Source organism: Leptonychotes weddellii, chromosome 6 (assembly GCF_054177405.1).
Source record: "Leptonychotes weddellii isolate Sample4059 chromosome 6, ASM5417740v2, whole genome shotgun sequence".
Classification (NCBI taxonomy): Eukaryota; Metazoa; Chordata; class Mammalia; order Carnivora; family Phocidae; genus Leptonychotes; species Leptonychotes weddellii.
In genome coordinates this window covers 100,570,569-100,589,198 of record NC_138374.1, presented here as the reverse complement: position 1 = coordinate 100,589,198, position 18,630 = coordinate 100,570,569, and the positions used below count along the sequence as shown (strand labels likewise).

The 18,630-nt window shown below is 42.4% G+C and overlaps 1 protein-coding gene across 1 annotated transcript in view; it reads left to right on the top strand.

Moving 5' to 3' along the window:
- The window catches only part of CACNA1E (calcium voltage-gated channel subunit alpha1 E), a 290,904-nt gene that overhangs the window by 144,653 nt on the left and 127,621 nt on the right, over positions 1 to 18,630 (top strand). Inside the window, exon 7 of the mRNA XM_081823197.1 lies at positions 5,869 to 5,972. Coding sequence (XP_081679323.1) covers positions 5,869 to 5,972 — 104 coding nt within the window. The remainder of the gene's footprint in view (positions 1 to 5,868; positions 5,973 to 18,630) is intronic.

Sequence of the window (18,630 nt, the reverse complement as noted above, 5' to 3'; positions counted from 1 at the left end):
TTGCCCCATCCAGGCAGGTGAGAGCCAGCTGGGGATGGGGGGCAACACAGGATTTGCCCCATCCAGGCAGGTGAGAGCCAGTTAGGGAGGGGGGGGCAACACAGGATTTGCCCCATCCAGGCAGGTGAGAGCCAGTTAGGGAGCAGGGGAGGAGGCCAGGTGGGAGAGGGCTATTCTGAATGTAAATCCTGAGCACATCTCGGTCCTGAGCAAAGAGGGAGTGTGGATGGCTCAGCATTTGCAGGGAAATGCTCAAATGTGATTTCCAATTAGGCCGACATAACTGCTGATGATAGAAGTCAGGATAATGGTAGATTTGAGGAGAGGGAGATGGTGCCTAGGATAGGGTAGGAGGGAAGCACTGGGGTTATCTGGCTGCTGGTCGCACAATTATGTACACTTGGCAGAAAACCCATCAAGGGGTGCCCTCACAATTCATAGATGTTTCAGGATAATGCCCGCCTAGGAGTGCGGAGGCTGCTCTCACAGGGTGATGGGAGTTCATTCCGAGAGGGCCTCCCCACCCTCATTTCTCTTCTCCTGTGTCCCCCACTTCATGGCACTCCTTCATCTTCACTTTTCTCTCCTTTTTGTTTCCGCTTCATAATGAACCTTTTCCCTGCTTTTCTGGCCTCTGCTGTCTCAGCCACGGTCATGTGACTCTTTTCTCCGAAAGCTTCAGCGCATCCTTTCCTGACCCCCTGGACCAGATCAGATGCCCCTTCTCATCCCTGCCCACCATGGCCCTTTCATAGCCCACAGGTCAAGGGCACGTGTGTGTGTGCTGATCTATTTAACGCGGGTTAAATATGCTGTGATTCACAAGGGCTAGGGCCTGTGGCTGTTTTGCTCATTGTTTATCCCCAACACCTAGGAGACTGTCACAAAGTACGTGCTCCACAAATGTGTGGAACAAAATATGGCCTTTCAGCTCTGCAGCATGAGCTCCAAGTCCCTTGGGGTGGAAGAGGAGCTGTAGGCCCCAGAGCTGGGATGAAGCAGAGGCAAAGGGAGGCTGTCAGCTGGGGAATGTCTGGTGTGCTGCCCTTAGGGAAGGTGGTACTTGGTGGAGTCGGTCTTTGGCTTCTGTCCCTTTCCTTCCCCATGCTTGCCCTCCCTGAACTTCTTTTTCCTAGGGTGGTCAGCGGAGGCCTTGGACAGATGCTTTTACCGAGATGAATGGCCTGGTCTTTTTGGCAGCCTCAGGTGGTGTTTCCAACCATGTCTTGACCTGAGATCAGTTGGTGATTTCAAAAAACTCTGGGGACAGAGCGTCTCAGCCTGTAGTTCTCAACTGGAAACTTTTTACCCCTGAGGACATTTGGCAATTCCAGAAACACCTTTGGTTGTTACAGCTGGGGGAGTGCCACTGGCATCTAGTGGGTAGAACCTAGCGATCCTGCAAATGTACCCCACAGGATAGCATTATCCGGAGTTAGCCCACAATGAAGAATTATCCAGCCCAAGATGCTAGCAGTGTCCAGGCTGAGAAACCTCGCTGTAGGCCAGCCCAGGCTTGCCAGCAGATGCTGTCTCCAGCCTGGAAAGCAGGTGTGTCCCACAGACACTCTTTTTTCCTGAAAGGACTCTAGAATCCATATCCTCCTTATTCCCAGCCCCAGCTCATTCAGCCTCTTTGGTCAGATTTGCTCTGTGAAAGGCATGTACATAGAAGAGGCCCCTCAGCATTTTTTCCAGAGCCCTGTGGAACCTTGATAGAGACCTGCTTCCAAGAGTGAGAGCCTAGCTCTGCTTCTGCAGCTTTAGTCCAGGAGAACCACGGGAACCGCCCCCCCCTCATCTTGCTGTCTCCATCCTCATGTTTCTCTTCAATCCTGTTCCTCCCACCCCACCTTCTACCATTTCCCCCAGTCCTCCAGAGATTAATGTGATAATTGCCATGCGTGCCTGTTTACGCAGGGAGTGGGTGCACTCACCACCCCCAATTAGGCAGGTTCCCAAAGGAACACATTTCACGGTGTCAGGACTGGTACCACCAGGCACTCCCTGTGCAGGTGGGCTGCCACCCCCGACTGCTTTCTCTGTCTGTCATTACCCTCGTCACGTGCACATGTACGTGTGTGTGTGTGTGTGTGTGTGTGTGTGTGTGTGTGTCACTTGGGGAGTCAGCAGGTGAGAAAGACAGAGAGCGGCCAGCCTGCCGGTCGAGGGGCTTGGCTTGGCTGGGTTGGGTGGGTGGAGAATCTGCCTTCACTAGGAGGACATTGCCACAAAGAAGAACACTCTTCTGTAACGGCTGACAAAGAGTAGGTGTCCCATGAATGGTGGGGAATGAAGACGCTGCTCGGGCATCCTTCTCTGAAGAGAGAAGCCTGGTTTATCTTTAGCTGCTCCACCACAGCAGGCTGGGCAGGGGAGGTTCCACTGTGAGACTCTTGGGCCAGAATCCAGTGGAACACGTTCAGAAGGCTGTGGGCCTCCTTCCCCAGCATCTTGCTCAGAGTACTTAGCATGGCTGCCTCCGATTCCTGAAGGAAGATGCGCGAGGGAAGGTAGAGTGTGGTGACGCCCCAGGCAAGTGGCTTGTTGGAGTCGCAGAAGCGGAAGGGTTTGGAGACAGGAGCAGAGAGCAACTGCTTCTCACCTTGGCAGCCCTAGTCCTTGTCCCCTCCCACTGTGACACAGACACATGGACTCTTGGGAGAAAACACAGTCACAACTCTGAGGCCGCACTGGCTACTTTGTCCTTGGCCTTCTGACTCCCACCTCACGTGGCTTCAGGGCACTTGCTCACTGGAGAGTTGTTGATTACTTTCTTCTTTTTTAATAATGATGAATCAGAAGGAGATTGAAGTTCTAATTAGCATCAGAAAGAAACTTGCCATTTTGGAGGAGGGAAATTTGAAGTCCTTTGCCCCCTTCCTGCTGAGTTATGTCCCCTTGTCCTACTGGATTTGTCATTGATCCATTGACAGGCATGTGAGGTGAGGGTGTGGCCTCCTAGTGGGGTAAGATGGGAGGGGAGTAACCAGGAGGAAACCTGAGGGAGAGGAGAGAAGTGTAGAAAGGGTGCGGCAAGTCTCTTAAAAGGTTTGTGAATAATCTCGGGGAGCTGTCAAGCTGCCTTCTCCAGAAGAATCTTTATACCGTCAGTCATCTGTAATGACCCCCAGGGTATAATGCCGCTGGCCCTGGTGTCCTCCTAGCCTTTCTTTTTCTCCTTCTCTTCCCCTTCCTCCTCTTTTTCTCATCAAACAGGGCCTGATGTCATAGTGGATGACAATTTTTCTTAAAAAACAATTCAGACAAAGCCTGAGGGGAATATCAGAATGAACAATTTTGGGGGGTACGTTTTAAGCACGAGAATCCTCTTATTCAAATTGTGGTCGTGTATTGGTTAGTTGACAAATACTTCATGTGCCAACCACTTCACTAGGTACCAGGTATAGAAATGAACAGTTAAGTTTCTTGCCTTAAGGTGGGTTAAACCAAAGCCAAAGCATTCTCACAACACATGGATAAAGAGACACTGTCTGTCCTTGTTTTTTTCTGGAAGAATTGAGGAGTGTGTTCCAGACTTTTGGTCCATGAGGAGAGTCCTTTCATCCCTGCATTTCACAGGCTGTATTTCCTCATATGTTAAAAGATTTCCTTCAAAAAAGTGGGTTTCATAATCCAGGCAGTATATGAAATGATATTGAAGTTAGTAATATTTCTTTCATGAGTCTTCTCACAGGCTAAGGGGAAAATATAATCTGTTGTGTTTCCTAAGTTCCTTTGGTTACAGAAGCTCATTTTCCACAGAACACATTAACGTCTTACAGATGCCTAGCAAGGAGAACACTATTTGGGAAATGCTCTTCACTCTACAGCCTCCCTGGCAAATCATCCCCCAACTGAAATTGCTCTAGCCATCCTCAAACTGTAGCTCAGTCCCTCCTGGGACCAAAGACACCTTAACAGCATGTTTCATCTTTGCCATGGCTGGTACCAACCCAGGTGTATTGACAGCTGAACCCTGATCTGGGTGTTGGGAGCAGACTCGGTCCTTGCTGCCAAGGAATGCTGGGGGCGGGGGGCACTGGCTAAGCCATATAGTAGATGAAACTTGTTGGTCAGGTGCGCCACTGGTGAGTCTTTACAGTCTTTACAAAATGTAGCATTTGTAATCATGAATAAAGATAGAGCTATTTATACAAGGGTCATGTAATCCATCCTTCAGCTTACAGGAAGGACCATGTCTTAACTGTCTCCGAAAAAACAGCTTCCTATGTTCATTAAAATCCCTTGTGGCTGGCCCTCAGTGTCTAGTTTTTCTACATCTTCTTTCTGATAATCAGGAGCAGTTTTCTCTGAGGTCTGGTCCGCATCTTCCCTGCTTGCACTTAACTGACCAGACCTGGTTGAACTAAAGAGTTAGATCGTATGCACACTGAAATCGGCAGATCCCCACCTTTGCCCCATCCAGTTCAGCAGGTGTTTGTTTTTAATTTATATTCTGCTTCATTTGCAGTCATCTGTCTCTGAACAGTGTGGGGACAAGACGAAGACACAAGTTTGGTGAAAGAGGTTGCCTTAAAAGCTATTTTTAATGGAAAAATCTATACGGTGATAGCTTCCACGAACAGTGGGAAGCTATATTCTGTGTACTGACATATTTGAATGGGAGGCAGAAAGAAAATTAGGTAATTTTGAGAGAAAAGATAGAATGCCCTAGAAGTCCACGGAAAGCATGAGAACAATGAGTCAAAATATGTTTGCAAAGTTGAGTAGCAAGAGGGAGAAAAAGGTAAATCACAGGGACAAAGGAGCACTTTGCCATAGATATTCTGAGTTCAGATCTTAATTTTACTAATTTAGCCTGTGAATTTTAGGCATGGCATTTGACTTTGGCCTTGTTTCTCCAGTGAACTGAGAATAAAATATCTTTTAACTGTTTCAAATGGGTATTAAAGTTTGCGTGTGAGGGGCCGGTGTGGGAATGGGAGGATTTCAAAGCCCTGCATACGTAAAATGCGATTCAAGGAGACTATCTAGAAAGATCTGGAGTTGATACTATGGGGAGAGAGAGTCAAAGTGAAGTTTAGTTGAGAGGCTCAAGTGTTAGAGTTTTCAAAATGTTCCCAAACTGTTTCTAGGTCCTAATAAGGCACCGTTCCAAGAGTTGCTGCCTTTGGCTAAGCCATGTGGTCTAATCCTCCGTCAAACCCCCACCATTCAAGGGCCTTGCATCTCACTTGTAGTATAAAAATCCAGAATATGAATTGCCAAGCACTTTTCACTTCACTGTGTGTTAGCATTAGAGAGAGAGGAAGAGATCGCTCTTCAGACTGATTCCTTGTTCTGTCCAGAGCCTTGCTGGGGTCAAGCCTGAGCCTGCTCTGTACTAGTGGACTCTGATAGAAGAAAGCAAGCCAGAGCTGAGGATCAAGGGCTGAGCAGGATGTGGAGGACACTAATGTCTCCCAAGCAGCCCTGTCAAGGCTCTTGCCAGCATCCATGGAATAGACCGATAGACCTAGCTTGCCTCTGACTTTTTGAGAATTTGTCCAGTTTAGACTGCAAAAGCTTGGAACTGACATCACCAAACACTATAAAACCTGTAATTGTTTGCATGATCTTGGAAAAGTACTTGACCTCTCTGGATTCAGTTATCTCAGCTGTTACGTGAGGGTGTTGGACAATTCCTGCTCAGGATATCGCGTGAGGCTCATGCGGTGTCCTTTCCTCTTTACATGGTGGACTAGGAGTTAACCCACAGTAACACCAAATCGGGAATGAAGCAGGCAGTGTTAATTGTATTACCTTGTGCTTGTTTCACCATGGATGTGAAGCTTCGGGAAGGGAGGCCTCCTTCTGGCAGATGGTTTCGGTAGAACATTAAGGAACAATTTTTCTTTCTTTCAGACCAATGATGCCTTAGGAGCCACCTGGAACTGGCTGTATTTCATCCCCCTCATCATCATTGGATCCTTCTTTGTTCTCAACCTAGTTCTGGGAGTGCTCTCCGGGTAAGCCAGACGTTCCTCTCTCCTCCTAACTTCTTTGAACTGTAAACCAGTGCTCCTGACTACCGACCAATTCATTCATCTAACGTTCTTTTAGAAGACATCTACTGAGCAGCCCCAATGTGCCAAGTGCTATTCTAGCAGCTGCGGATACAGTACTGAACATTGTTCTAATCATGTTTATTTTTCTTAGGAGTTAACAAGTATTTAAACCACGTGCAACATTGAACATGATATCTAGTGAGAGTTCATGTATCCATCCATCTTTTCATTCAGTCATTCAACAGTCATAGACCTTCTTTGTCAAACACTGTGCTGGTTGCGAGGGATATAAAGTTGAATAAGATGTAATCTTTACCTTCAAAGGTTATTATTCTGTCTTTATTGAACATCAAATCCCATATTTGTAGCTTGGATTAGTGTACCTCAGTCAGCAAGGACTCAGTGTCCAGTGCCATGGTAAGCATTGCAAAGAGCACACAAAGTCTCTTAAGAAAATTGTACTTTGTGGGGCACCTGGGTGGCTCAGTTGGTTAAGTGTCCCACTCTTGATTTCAGCTGGGGTCATGATCTTGGGGTAATGGGATTGAGCCCTGCATCGGGCTCTGTGCTCAGCATGGAGTCTGCATGGGATTCTCTCTCTCACTCTCTCAATAAATAAATAAAATCTTAAAAAAAAAAAAAAAAGAAAATCATATTTTGTAGACAGGACAACACACTTGAAACAGGGAATGGAAATTCTTTTACTTACTAATATAAGCTATTGATCATTTGGTGGAAGGAACAAATCTATTTAGTCTGAAGTTATCAGGAATGGCTTCATAAAGGACTGGGCTTTTGCTTGCATGTACAAGATGTAATAGGATAAAATAGAATATATGTGAGTGAACATTCCAGGAAGGAGAGCACTATACCATAAGCAAAATTGAAGAAATGGGACTCAGATTCTAGTGGGAAAAGAATGTTATGCAACCTGACTTATCTAGAGCTGATACTTTACTTTGGGAAATGAAAAATATAAAATTGGGGCTATTACAGGGGTCGATTTTAGAGGGTCTTAGATTTTTCTAAGCAAAACTGGACTTAATTTCTTCTCTGAGTAGCATAAGTTCTTCAGGTGGAAATTAGATGGTGGTGCTTCTGTTTCAGCATAGCAGATTGAACCAAGTTTGTTATGTCTTGTAACTCTACTAACACAGGAAATAAATTTTAAGAAGGGCATAGTGATAGAACAAGAGAGGAAATGACAAAGATGAGAGATGTCAATAAAAGTTTTGAAGGCAGAGAGTAAATGGTAACTGATCTAGTGGTGGGAAAGCTGAGGTTTAATTGCCTTTGGTGAGGAATGCCAATAAAAAGGCAAAATGATTGTCCTTCAGAAGCTTGCACAGTCCTGGAGAGGCTCGGGAATTCAAGGTACCACGTATGTCTGAGAGATGAAGTATGGGTGGCACTAAAAACAAGAGGATTGGTCAAAAGTCCTCATAAGGAACACTTAGATGCCCTCTTGCCCAACATCCTAGATCTTTACCCCCAAACACTTCTGACAGGTATATGCCCCGCCCAACCCCCCACCCCAGCCAAAGTCAGAAGACATCCTGTCTCTGTAGAGGCTGAATCAGAAATTTGCAATGGTAAATCAGGTACTTCTGAGGGTAGGGGTGATGTATTGTAGTGAAGTCCACAAACTGAACATTATGCTCCCAGCCCACATCTACTGTTGACTCATAAAAGTGGATCAATCTGGTAAGGGTTAGTAGGATTCCTCTGTGGGGAAACTGTCCATCTTAAGAGAAGAATCTTATGTATGTTGATATCTGAGGATGGACAGAGAAATGGCTCCCACCCATCACCCTCAGTGAGGCTCCTATTAGTTTCCTATGGCTGCTGCAACAAATTAACACAACTAGGTGGCTTCACACTATGAAAGAAATTAATTCTCTCACAGTTCTGGAGGCTAGAGATCCAAAATCTGGCAGGGCATTACTCCCTGTGAGGGCTCGAGGGGAGAATTTATTTCCTTCCTCTTCCAGTCCCTGGCGACTCTGCAAGTATTCCTTGGCTAGTGGCTGCATTACCCTGGTCTCTTCCTCTGTGGTCACATTGCCTCCTTCTCTTTTGTCTAAAATCTCCCTGGGCCTCTTTCTTATGAGGATACTTGTCACTGGATTTAGGGTCACTTGTATATTCCAGGGTGACCTTTTCATCTCAAGACCCTTAACTTAATTGCATCTGCAAGGACTCTTTTTCCAAATAAGGTAACATTCATAGGATCCAGGAATTAGGATGTGGACATATTTTTTTTTTTGGCAGGGGCATTCAACCCACTACACTCATCATTCTAGAAGCTCCAGCTATACACACGAGTTTCCAATAAGACTTTTGAGACTTGCTCTTAAATATTAATGCACAGCTAGGGATCATCAGCATTTGAAGAAAATGTCCAAAACAAAAGACAAAAATAAAATAATACATAGAAAAAAGGATTTAGAGGGAATATGAATGATGCAGGGAGCAAAAGATTTAAAAAGCATGATTGATATCAGCAGAGATAGAAGAGAAATAATTTTATCCACAAAATAACATTGCTATTTAAAAAGGAAAATTTAGCCATTAAGAAGAGCCCTTGGGGATTAATGTAAAATAAATAATGCAAAATTTATATTAATGTAACATGAATTAATGTAAAAATGTAAACATGTAATGAAAATAATGTAGTAAATGGTTGGAATATGAAATTAATGAAATCACCTAGAAAGTAGAACAAAAATAAGAAAATCAAAGTGTTCATCCATCATTCAACTATTAAGAGTTCCATAAAGAGAACAGGGAAGTGGAGAGGGAGAAATTTACAAAGAAAAATACTAAAAATATTTCCAGAATCAGTAAACACACCTTGCCAGAGTAAAAGGTCTGTGGAAACATGTGCAAGGATATTCTTTCCAGCAGTGGTTTTTGGTGATGGGGAGTTGGAGAACCTAGACATCCATAATTGGGAGGGTAGATAGGTAAGCTGTTGGATGCACACCATGACATACTAGCCCAATTAGGAGCAACAAATACCATATACACATGGCAACATAGAGTAATTTAAAAGCATAGTTTAATGAAAACAAGAAATAGCATGGTATAATATCACCCACATAAATAAAAAATACATGCACACACAATACATAGTTTGTAAGAATGCATTCAAATAAAAAGTATACATTGAATACAAATTTCTCTTGCTATCTGAAAGTAAAACATTCTTTGTTTTTTATTGAAATATAATTAAAATACAATGTTAAATTGGTTTCAAATGTACAACCTATTGATTTGACAATTCTGTACATTACCTGGTGCTTACCATGTAGTCACCATCTGTCACCATACAACATTATTACAGTATTATTGATTACATTCCCTAAACAGTACTATTTGGCTTCATGGTTTATTTTATAACTAGAAGTTTGTAACTCAGTCCTTTTATCATTTTGCCCATCCCCCCACTCACTTCCCCTCTCTGGCAACCACCAGTTCTCTGTATTTAAGAATCTGGTTTTTGTTTGTTTGTTCATTTATTTTTTATACTCCACATATAAGTGAAATCCTATTGTATTTGTCTTTCTCTGTCTGGCTTATTTCACTTAGCATAATACCCTCTAGGTCCATCTGTGTTGTCACAAATGACAAGACCTCATTCTTTTGAATGAAAAAGTAATATTCCATTTTCTATATATACCACATCTTCTTTATCCTTTCCTCTATGGATGGACACTTGTGTTGCTTCTATATCTTTGCTATTGCAAATAGTGCTACTGTAAGCATAGGGGTGCTTATATCTTTTTAAATTAGTGTTTTTGTTTTCTTCGGATAAATACCTAGTAGTGCAATAATGGATCATATGGTATTTCTATTTTTAAATTTTTGAGGAACCTCCATACTGTTTTCCACCGTAGTTGCTCCAACTTATAGTCCTACCAACAGTATATGAGGGTTCCCTTTTTTCCATGTTCTCACCAACACATATTTCTTATCCTTTTGCTACTATCCATTCTGATATATGTGTGATGTGATATCTCATTGTGTTTTTGATTTTCATTTCTTTGATTAGTGATGTTGAGCATCTTTTCATGGGTCTGTTGGCCATCTGTGCATTGTCTTTAGACAAATGTCTATCCAGGTCCTCTGTCCATTTTTTAGTATGATTTTTTGGGGTGTTTTTTTTTTTTGGTGTTGAATTGAAAGTAGAGCATTCTTATGAAACCTTTCATAAACCAATATGACATGAAGCAAAGAAGCAATTACCATTTCATAAAGGCAAAAATGCTCTTTGAATTTTTTTCAGTTATCGAAAATAGGTACTAATGTGGGTTTTTTCATGAAAGTGAAGTGGTGTAAAATGAAATTTCAGATACTCGGGGAAACCAGTATATTGTAATGGTAATTTGTATGGCAGAGAGAGGGGAGGCAGGTATAGAGAGAGATAAAAGGAAACAAATGAATTAAGTAATAAAAAACTGCCCACTGAGCAGTTGACACAACTAATGAAAAGAGACCACAGCAAGATAAAGTCATCACAAAATTTCAGAGCATCTGAATAAAGATAATATTCTAAAAGCTTCTGGTTATTGGGAAGGCGATATATTTTGCCAATGCAAAATCAAGAATTAGGGCGGCTTTGGGTTTCTCATTGATACTGAAAGTTAGAAATGAACAGAGAAGTTCCTAAAACTTTTTGAAGGAAAAAAATTTCCAAGGTGGAATTCTATACCCAGCCAAAATAGCAGTAATTTGTAAGAATGGAATAGCAGTATTTTGGGACACTCTTTCTGAAGAAGTTACTGCAGAATGTGAGTCACTAATTCCTAAAAATAAGGAATTAATTGAAGAATGAGAAGGACATGATATTCATGCAAACAAGGGATTCAATAGAGGAGAGAGGCAAAGGGGATTCCAAGATGATGAGGGGAAGTCGAAAGAGCAGCAAGTTCAGATTTGAATAGGGTGATAGAGAGCTCTAAGAGTAGTATCTTTATGGAAATAATGAAACAAGTATATTCCCTGACATATACTATATTCAGAAAAGTTTAATGGTTTTGTGAAGATTATATATAATCATATTTATAAAATATATACAAATATGTTTGCATTATATATAAACATTATATATTGATATATGTATTTGTATGCACATACCTCCATCTAAGCAATTCCACAAAATACAAAAGGGTTACCACTAAAGGAATATAAGCATAGTAAGTTTTCTCTGCAGCTGTCAACCGGATTTTCATTGTTAACACTGGATTGTGAGATGGCCCCTTATGGTGCTATAATTGACTTGAGAGAAAGGGGGAAGGTAAATATGGGGAAGGGGAGGGAACGTCAAAGACTAAAATCTTAGTTTTCACAGTAAGAGTCTTTAAGCAGTATCTAAAATGGAAAGATAAAGAAATACCAGTTGTGTAAGTATAATACTTGGAAAATTGGAAATGAATACCAGAAAAAAATACAGGTAAAAATTACAAGTGATGGTTTCTGGGGAACGAGAATTAGGGGTGGGGAGGGGTGAGGCAGTGGATGGCTATCTCTTCATGATAAGTCTTTTTAAAATATTTGACTTTAAAACTCAATGTGCATCACTTTAAGAAAAATAGAAATACAATTTTAAAGTAAAAATGCTGCACTTACATAAAGTGTAGGATGAAAGGAGTATATAAGACCATTCATCTAGCATCATTGGGGAAGAATTGGCATGGAGAGAGACCAGATTCACTAGGATTAAGGAGGAAACAACCATACTAGTCCAAGCATGTGGTACTGAGAGCCTATGGTGACTTGTGAAATGGTTATGAAGTAAAAGCAGGGGACATTGTGAAGGCGTTTGTAATACCGTGTATCTTGAGGGGAAAGTTCTAAGACACAATGGAACTTCTTATATATGTACTCATTCAGTGAGCATTCATTGGCATCCTTTATGTGCAAGCACTGCTATAGGTAATTCGCTTCATATAGCCTGTACCTACAACTCAGATGCTCTCTCTCAGTGACTGCTTACGCAAGGGGCCTGACCACCGACTTCATTCTTCATGTATTTCTACAGAGGGAATATCTCTTATTTATGTAATCTTACTTGATCTTTATCCTTACTTGTTTCCAAAGTGTGTCCGTGTGTTAATTTAGAAAATTCAAGTCCTGTTCTTACTATTTGAAGAGGGAGAAAAGTAGATGCCATGCTAACAAATCATTGGTGTTCCAGAAAAGGCTTCAATATGGGTTCAAGATATATTTTAACAGAGCTGGACATAGGACAGAGCACTGCCCTCCAGGACAATTCTTACATCTAACCGTATCCACTCTGATGGACCAGCTCTGGTTTGGAGTCACACCTTTTAGTTCTCTTGCATCCTTCTCCAGATGGGAAAGAGTGGCACATTGGGGGAAGCATGGTCTTTGGCATGTGACAGTCATGAGTGAGACCCTTATCTTGCCACTTACCAGCATTGTACATCTGGACCGGTTACTCTGAGCCCACTTCCTCCTCTGTAAAATGGGATAGCATTGTCTCTCATAGGCAGAGGCCTAGCCTGGGGTCTGGGATGGAGCAGCCATTAGCTCTTATACCCTTTGATAATATTGACGTTCATTTTCTCCACCTGTTAGGTCTAGGTGACTGTCATCTGAGTAGCAGCCTGTGATGTTTGGCTTGAATTGGCTTTGAGGCCATCGACTCCTCTCTAATGGGGAGACAGCCTCCTCAGGTTGGGAGATGAAACAGACCTAGAATGGCATATGTCTCCTTAGCGCTTCTGGAGAAGCCTAGGAAGTGACAACAGCAGCTGGGAACAGCTGGTGTGAATAAATTCTGACATTTCAAGGAGTGTTAACAATAGTGGCCTTACAGGCTAGGACTGAAATATTTCTGTCCCGGTTTCTTTTTCACATTCTGATGCTCAACACATAAGGGGTTTTACTGGTGTCTGCAGAGGGTTCAGCAGCAGCTAGTTCTGTGTATAAAGGGGCCAAGGAAGCTCCGTTCTGCTTGGTCTGGTTCTCACATGCCTCTGGATGAGGGGATGTTGGCTTTCTCTTTGGAGGAAGTGTTTGGTTGGGAGTTGCACTTGAGAGCCAGAGAAAAGCTCTGATGTTTTATTTCCAGGGGACATGTTCCCTGTGCCCTGTAGGCAGTTCGAATGTTATGTGCCCAAGGCTTTTCTAAAGCAGAGAAAGAAGGCAGTGGAAGGAGGAGCCCCTGTGTTGGCAAGTGACAAGATGAGTGTGGGCAAGAGGGGGCAGGTAGCCTACACCAGTGCTCATGGCCCACAGGACGCTCAGTGTGGCAATGGCTGAGGCACCCATCTCAGGGGCAGGGGACTCAGGGAGGGGAGGGCTGTCAGCTTCGGTGTATTTAAAGAGGAAGTATGGATAGAAGCATTGCAGCATTTTTACTAGTCTCAGAGGAAATGGGATTTGATGAAAACCATTAGCTTAGGCTTGAAGAGAAGCAGAGCTTCCTGTCTCCATGGAAACAAACCAGGGCTGCATAAGCACAGGGTTGCAGTGCAGAAGGCTCACACAAACAGAGGATGACCCTGAGCTAGCCCATTGCCTCCATCCACTGATCCCAGGGCTTCTGGAAAGAGGGGAAGGTAGGCTTGGGGGAGTAGTTGTGTTGTCTCCAAACTGGGACAGGGGCAGGCAGGCCAGAGACTGCTTACAAATGCACATGGGGAGCAATTGGAAACCTCATGTATGTAAAGCATGTCATAGTTTTCAAAGCTTCTTTGCTTCCATGTATTTTTTTAATATACCAGGTGGCCTCCATTCAGGGATACTAGCACTCAACGTGACACAACTAGAGAAAGGCGGCCAACGGTTAGCCTAGAATATCGCCCTGTCCATACGGACTTTGGTGCAAGTTTGAATCTGTACATGCATGGACACACACACTTACTCACACACACTGGTCTTCATGTAAACAATGTGACCTGGTTCATACAAGGTAGAAAATGCCAAGACCCACTGTCCAGGTCCTGTTGCCCTAAGGACTAATGGGGAATGGTGAGCTTTCCATATTAGAGGAGGAATTCTTCTGGTTGCATCTCTTATGTGAATGGAGTGGCTCCCATAACAAGCAAGGGGACAGTTGTCTGTCTGTCTTGACACCAAACTCATTTGCTGAGTGGGTTTGACAATTTAGTGCAATTCCATAAATATTTATTGAATATTTGCTATGCACTAGACACTTTGCTAGACTGAGATTACAAAGATAAATAAAATAAGGAGATTGTCAATATATTAAGGAAATAATTCAAAATACATGTAATGGAATCTAAGTTCAAGGAGATCCAGAATTTTAGCCCTATCAAAAGCTATTTTTATAATATTCATATATGTCATATATATTTTTTAAGATTTATATCACATATTTTGAGTGCCTACTATCTTGCAAGGCATTGTTAAGGATACAAAAGTGAGTAAGACCTAGGTCCTGTCCACAAGGAGGACACCAACAGATGTACCTTCAGTATTAAACTTTGCATCTCCTGAATCACCTGCCCTTGCTTCTCTTTGTATATTAGAAGTTGGCACCTGAGTATTTCTCAGACCTGACTTGTGTGTAGGTGAACTGCACAGTAATTTTCCTGCCAGGATTCTGACCCTGGAATCAACCATAGAAATTCATTTATTCATGCATCCAGTGTTACTGAGTTCTCGATGTATGTCACCTGCTACCAGGAACCAAGGATATCAGACAAGGACAGAGAGCTGTTACCCTCAAGGAGCTTGTAGTTGAGGTGGAGAGACAGCACAGGTCGAGCATTTAAATTAGAAGGGGCAAGGATCCGTCAAGGCCAAGTGAAGAAGTTGCCATTGATGTATACTTTGAAAGAATGAGTAGTCGTTGGCTAGAAGAAAAAGGAAGGACATCCCAACAGGTTGGTAGTTAAGAAGGTGTAGAAGGCCATTCTGACTTGAGTGAATTACATCAGGGAAAGTAAAGGAGATGGAACTAGAGGCAAAGGCAGAGGCTTGTCACAAAGGGCTCATCAGATGGGCTAAGCTGATGAGTTTAAGCCTGATTCCAGAAGCTTGTGGGAGGTTCTCAAGTTTTAAGCAGGGAAGATGACCAGTTTGCAATTGAAGATGATCATCCTGCAGAAAATATATAGAGAAACAAGCCTGGAGGCAGGGAGATACTTTAGGAGCAAAGCAGAGAAGCAGCGAGGCCCACCCGAAGGGGTACAGCGGCATGACAGTGGACAGGATGGGCCAGACCCAACAGGTGCTGGTTACACAGGATGCGCATGACTTGGTGACTGTGTGGGTGTGTCTTGAGTGTGGGCTGGGGGCGGAAATAAGAGGGAAATCTCTTGGACTGCTTCTGGATTTCTGAATTGAGCCACCACGTGGCTGGTGGAGAATGCAGGACAAAGAGATTTTGAGGGAAAGAGTGTAGGTTCTGGATCTGTTGAATTTGAGAGAACATAACGCACTTTACACCTGTTGGCTAGTTTATAGCAATAGTGTAGGGTTTGTTTCAGGTTTGTTTTTTTTTTTTTTAGGCTGTAGTTTATTGAGACTGTGCTATGCATTGAAGATTGTGTCAGTGCCATGAGATATGTTGTCTCATTTAATCCTCACCATGACCCTATGAGGTATTACTATCTTCTTTTATGAATAGGGCAACTGACAGGGAGGTTTGGTAATTTGCCTAAGTTCACAAAGCTGTTAAGCAGCAGGTTCAGAATTTGGGATGAGGTCTGCCAGGCTCAAACACCAATTCTGTTAAACACATTCTGCATACAGTAAATGTCCTTTTTGGAAGGAAATTATCCAGCATTCAGCACAAATCTTGATGGAAATGAAGGGACTCTTGGTAGCTGGCAACACATGTAGAACTTTCCAGTCCTTCAGACAGAGATTTCATGTTCAACACCAGTAATGACCAGAGTAGTAGTTGTAGTCCCTCCATGACTAGGATGACACTCTCCTGGATGAGTTGTGTGACCATGGAAGTCACATACAAAGTTATGAGAGCTTGTGGGAAGCATCCACATTTCCCCCAAGACCCTGTTCTGTGTATCAGTTGTCAGAGCTGTGTCTTAGAGTATGACAAAAATTATTTGAGGTAGAAGGGACTGTAAGCGAAGCTTATGCCTGGCTTCTGTGTTACCGTTGAAGAAACCAGAATAGAAAGTGAAGCAACTTGCCCAAGTGATAGATAGCTATTTAGTGGCAGATCTTGACTGGCACTGAGGTTCTCTGGTTCCCTGTCCAGAGTGCTTTTGTTGTTCTGCACAATAGGTAAAGCTTGGTAGTAAAATACAGACTGCTACACAGTGTATCTGGGTTTGAATCCCTTTTCTATCACTTGTCATCTTTATGACCTTAGGCAAGTCACTTCCCATTTCTATACCCTTAATTACCCAATGGCAAACAAGGATACTATTGTCCACCATGTAGGATTGTTGGGAAAACTAAATCAGATCACGAATGTTAAGTGCTTAGTACCTGGGAGAAATTTAATACTTAATCAGTGTTAGCTATTAGTAGCAGATTTCTTCTCTCCAGAACCTGGTCTACACCTCAGGAGGTGGGCCTGGGAGAGAGTCCTTCTTCTTACTACCAAGTAACCCCACTGAGTCAATTAGCATGAACTAAGATATTTTTGGATACCACTGGTAGGGCTGACCCACTATGGCGCTCTGAATGGAATAGTCATAATAGACCAGTGGACCACATTCTTGTGCCCCACATATGGCCATCACCTTAGACTCTCCTCCTGTTACAGTTTCTTGGAAATGCCCTGGACTTTCTGTGCTCTGCTCCTGTGGTCTAGAGTAGGCCCCTGACCCCTTCATTTTCCTTGGTGAATTCTTGCCTTCACAACCTGTTTCAACTTTGACCTCTTTCATGAGATCTTTCCAGGTCTATACCCCTCCTCCTGTTCTTCAGTTAGGATTAAAATCTTTCTCTCATATACTCTCATGACACTGTGTACCTATCCATTATAGAACCAATTACTCATAATAACATGCAATTTTATTACAGAACTTAATAATACTGGAGACAAGAGCTAACATTTGTTGAAAGCTCATCATCTGCCTGATACTATGCCAAATACTTTATATACATTATTTCAATTAATTTTTATAACAGCCTCATGAGTAAGATACCATTGTTAACCCCAGTTTATAAATGACGAAATGGAAGCTGAGAGACTTGGAGTCTTGCCTAAGGCTGCATAGTTAGTGAGGGGAGTGTATTAGAGCTACGAATGTCCCTGTCCCCCGTTAGGTTTTGTTTCTTATGCTAGAGATGGCTTTCTGTGTAATTGGCTCTCTCCTAACATATTAGTGCCTTGTTCTTGGGTTCAGTAAATAATTGCTGAATTGAGAGGAAATCCAGTAACACCAGGCCCCTCTTAGAGGATGCCATACTCCCTGTGACCTCCTGGAGAAAAATACTGCAGAGACTAAGGAAGACTCTGGTATTTTTAATTAATTAAATTAAATTAAATTATTTATTTATTTATTTGGGTGCAGAATGGTGGTTTATTAAAGCACAGGGACAGGACCCGTGGGCGAAGGAGCTGCTGCCCTGGGGTTGTGAGGGGTGGCTGATTATATACTATGGGGTTGGGGGGAGGTAAGGAAAAGGGAGTTTTCAAAAAAACTTTCATATGTTGAAGACAGGATACCAGAGGCCTTGCCATTTTCAAGTTAAAGACTCTGATATCTTAAAAGTAAGGAGCAAATCACAGCCCCGGAGAGGCTGTTTTTTCTTCAGAGCGATGGCCCTTGCCTGTGTCTTCCAGACAAGTCATCGGCTCGCACTGAACGTTTTTTTCACATGGCTATTGCTACTCATATTTTTTTAGTTACTGATTATATCCTTTTCCCACTTTCCTATTGGCATGTTTATCTTTTTTCATATGAATATAAAAGATCTATTCGTATGGCAAAGATATTAACCTTTTTTAAAATCATATGTGCATTATTTAGGGAATAATTGCTTTTAAAGGACAAAGTTGTCATCATATTGGGAATTGTGGGCAACTCAGTCTGTTGGAAGCAGAGAAAGACTAAAATGGTTATTCTTTTTAAATGTAGGACACTTCATTTAGAAAGCATTCCATTTGTTTGATTCTCACAATGGTGCTAGGCACCGTATTATCATTATTTTACAAATAAGGAGAGTAAAGCTCAAAGCAAATAAATATTACACCCTAAGTCATAAATCCGAAAGTGTGGTGTTCTGGGGTGATAGAAGCTAACAATCACATCCAGAAAGATCAACATCGAGGGGCAGTGTTGAAGTGTTAACGGAGACGAAATAAAGAAATCAGTAAGTAGGACTCTCAAGATAAATAATCAAGACAAGGTACTGTTTGACATGGACTCACCCTTTTTATAGAGATATTTGAACAAATATGTTACGACATCATTAGGCGCCTTTTTGGTGATGTTGAGACAAGGGGCAAATATAAAAATGCCCCCCTTATCTTTTGAAGAATTTTTTGCACATGGAATTTTTTAAATTTAAATTTTACTTAGTTAACATACGGTGCAATATTGGTTTCTGGAGTAGAATTCAGTGATTCATCACTGAATATACAACACCCCGTGCTCATCACAAGTGCCCTCTTTAATACCCATCTCACATCTAGCCCATA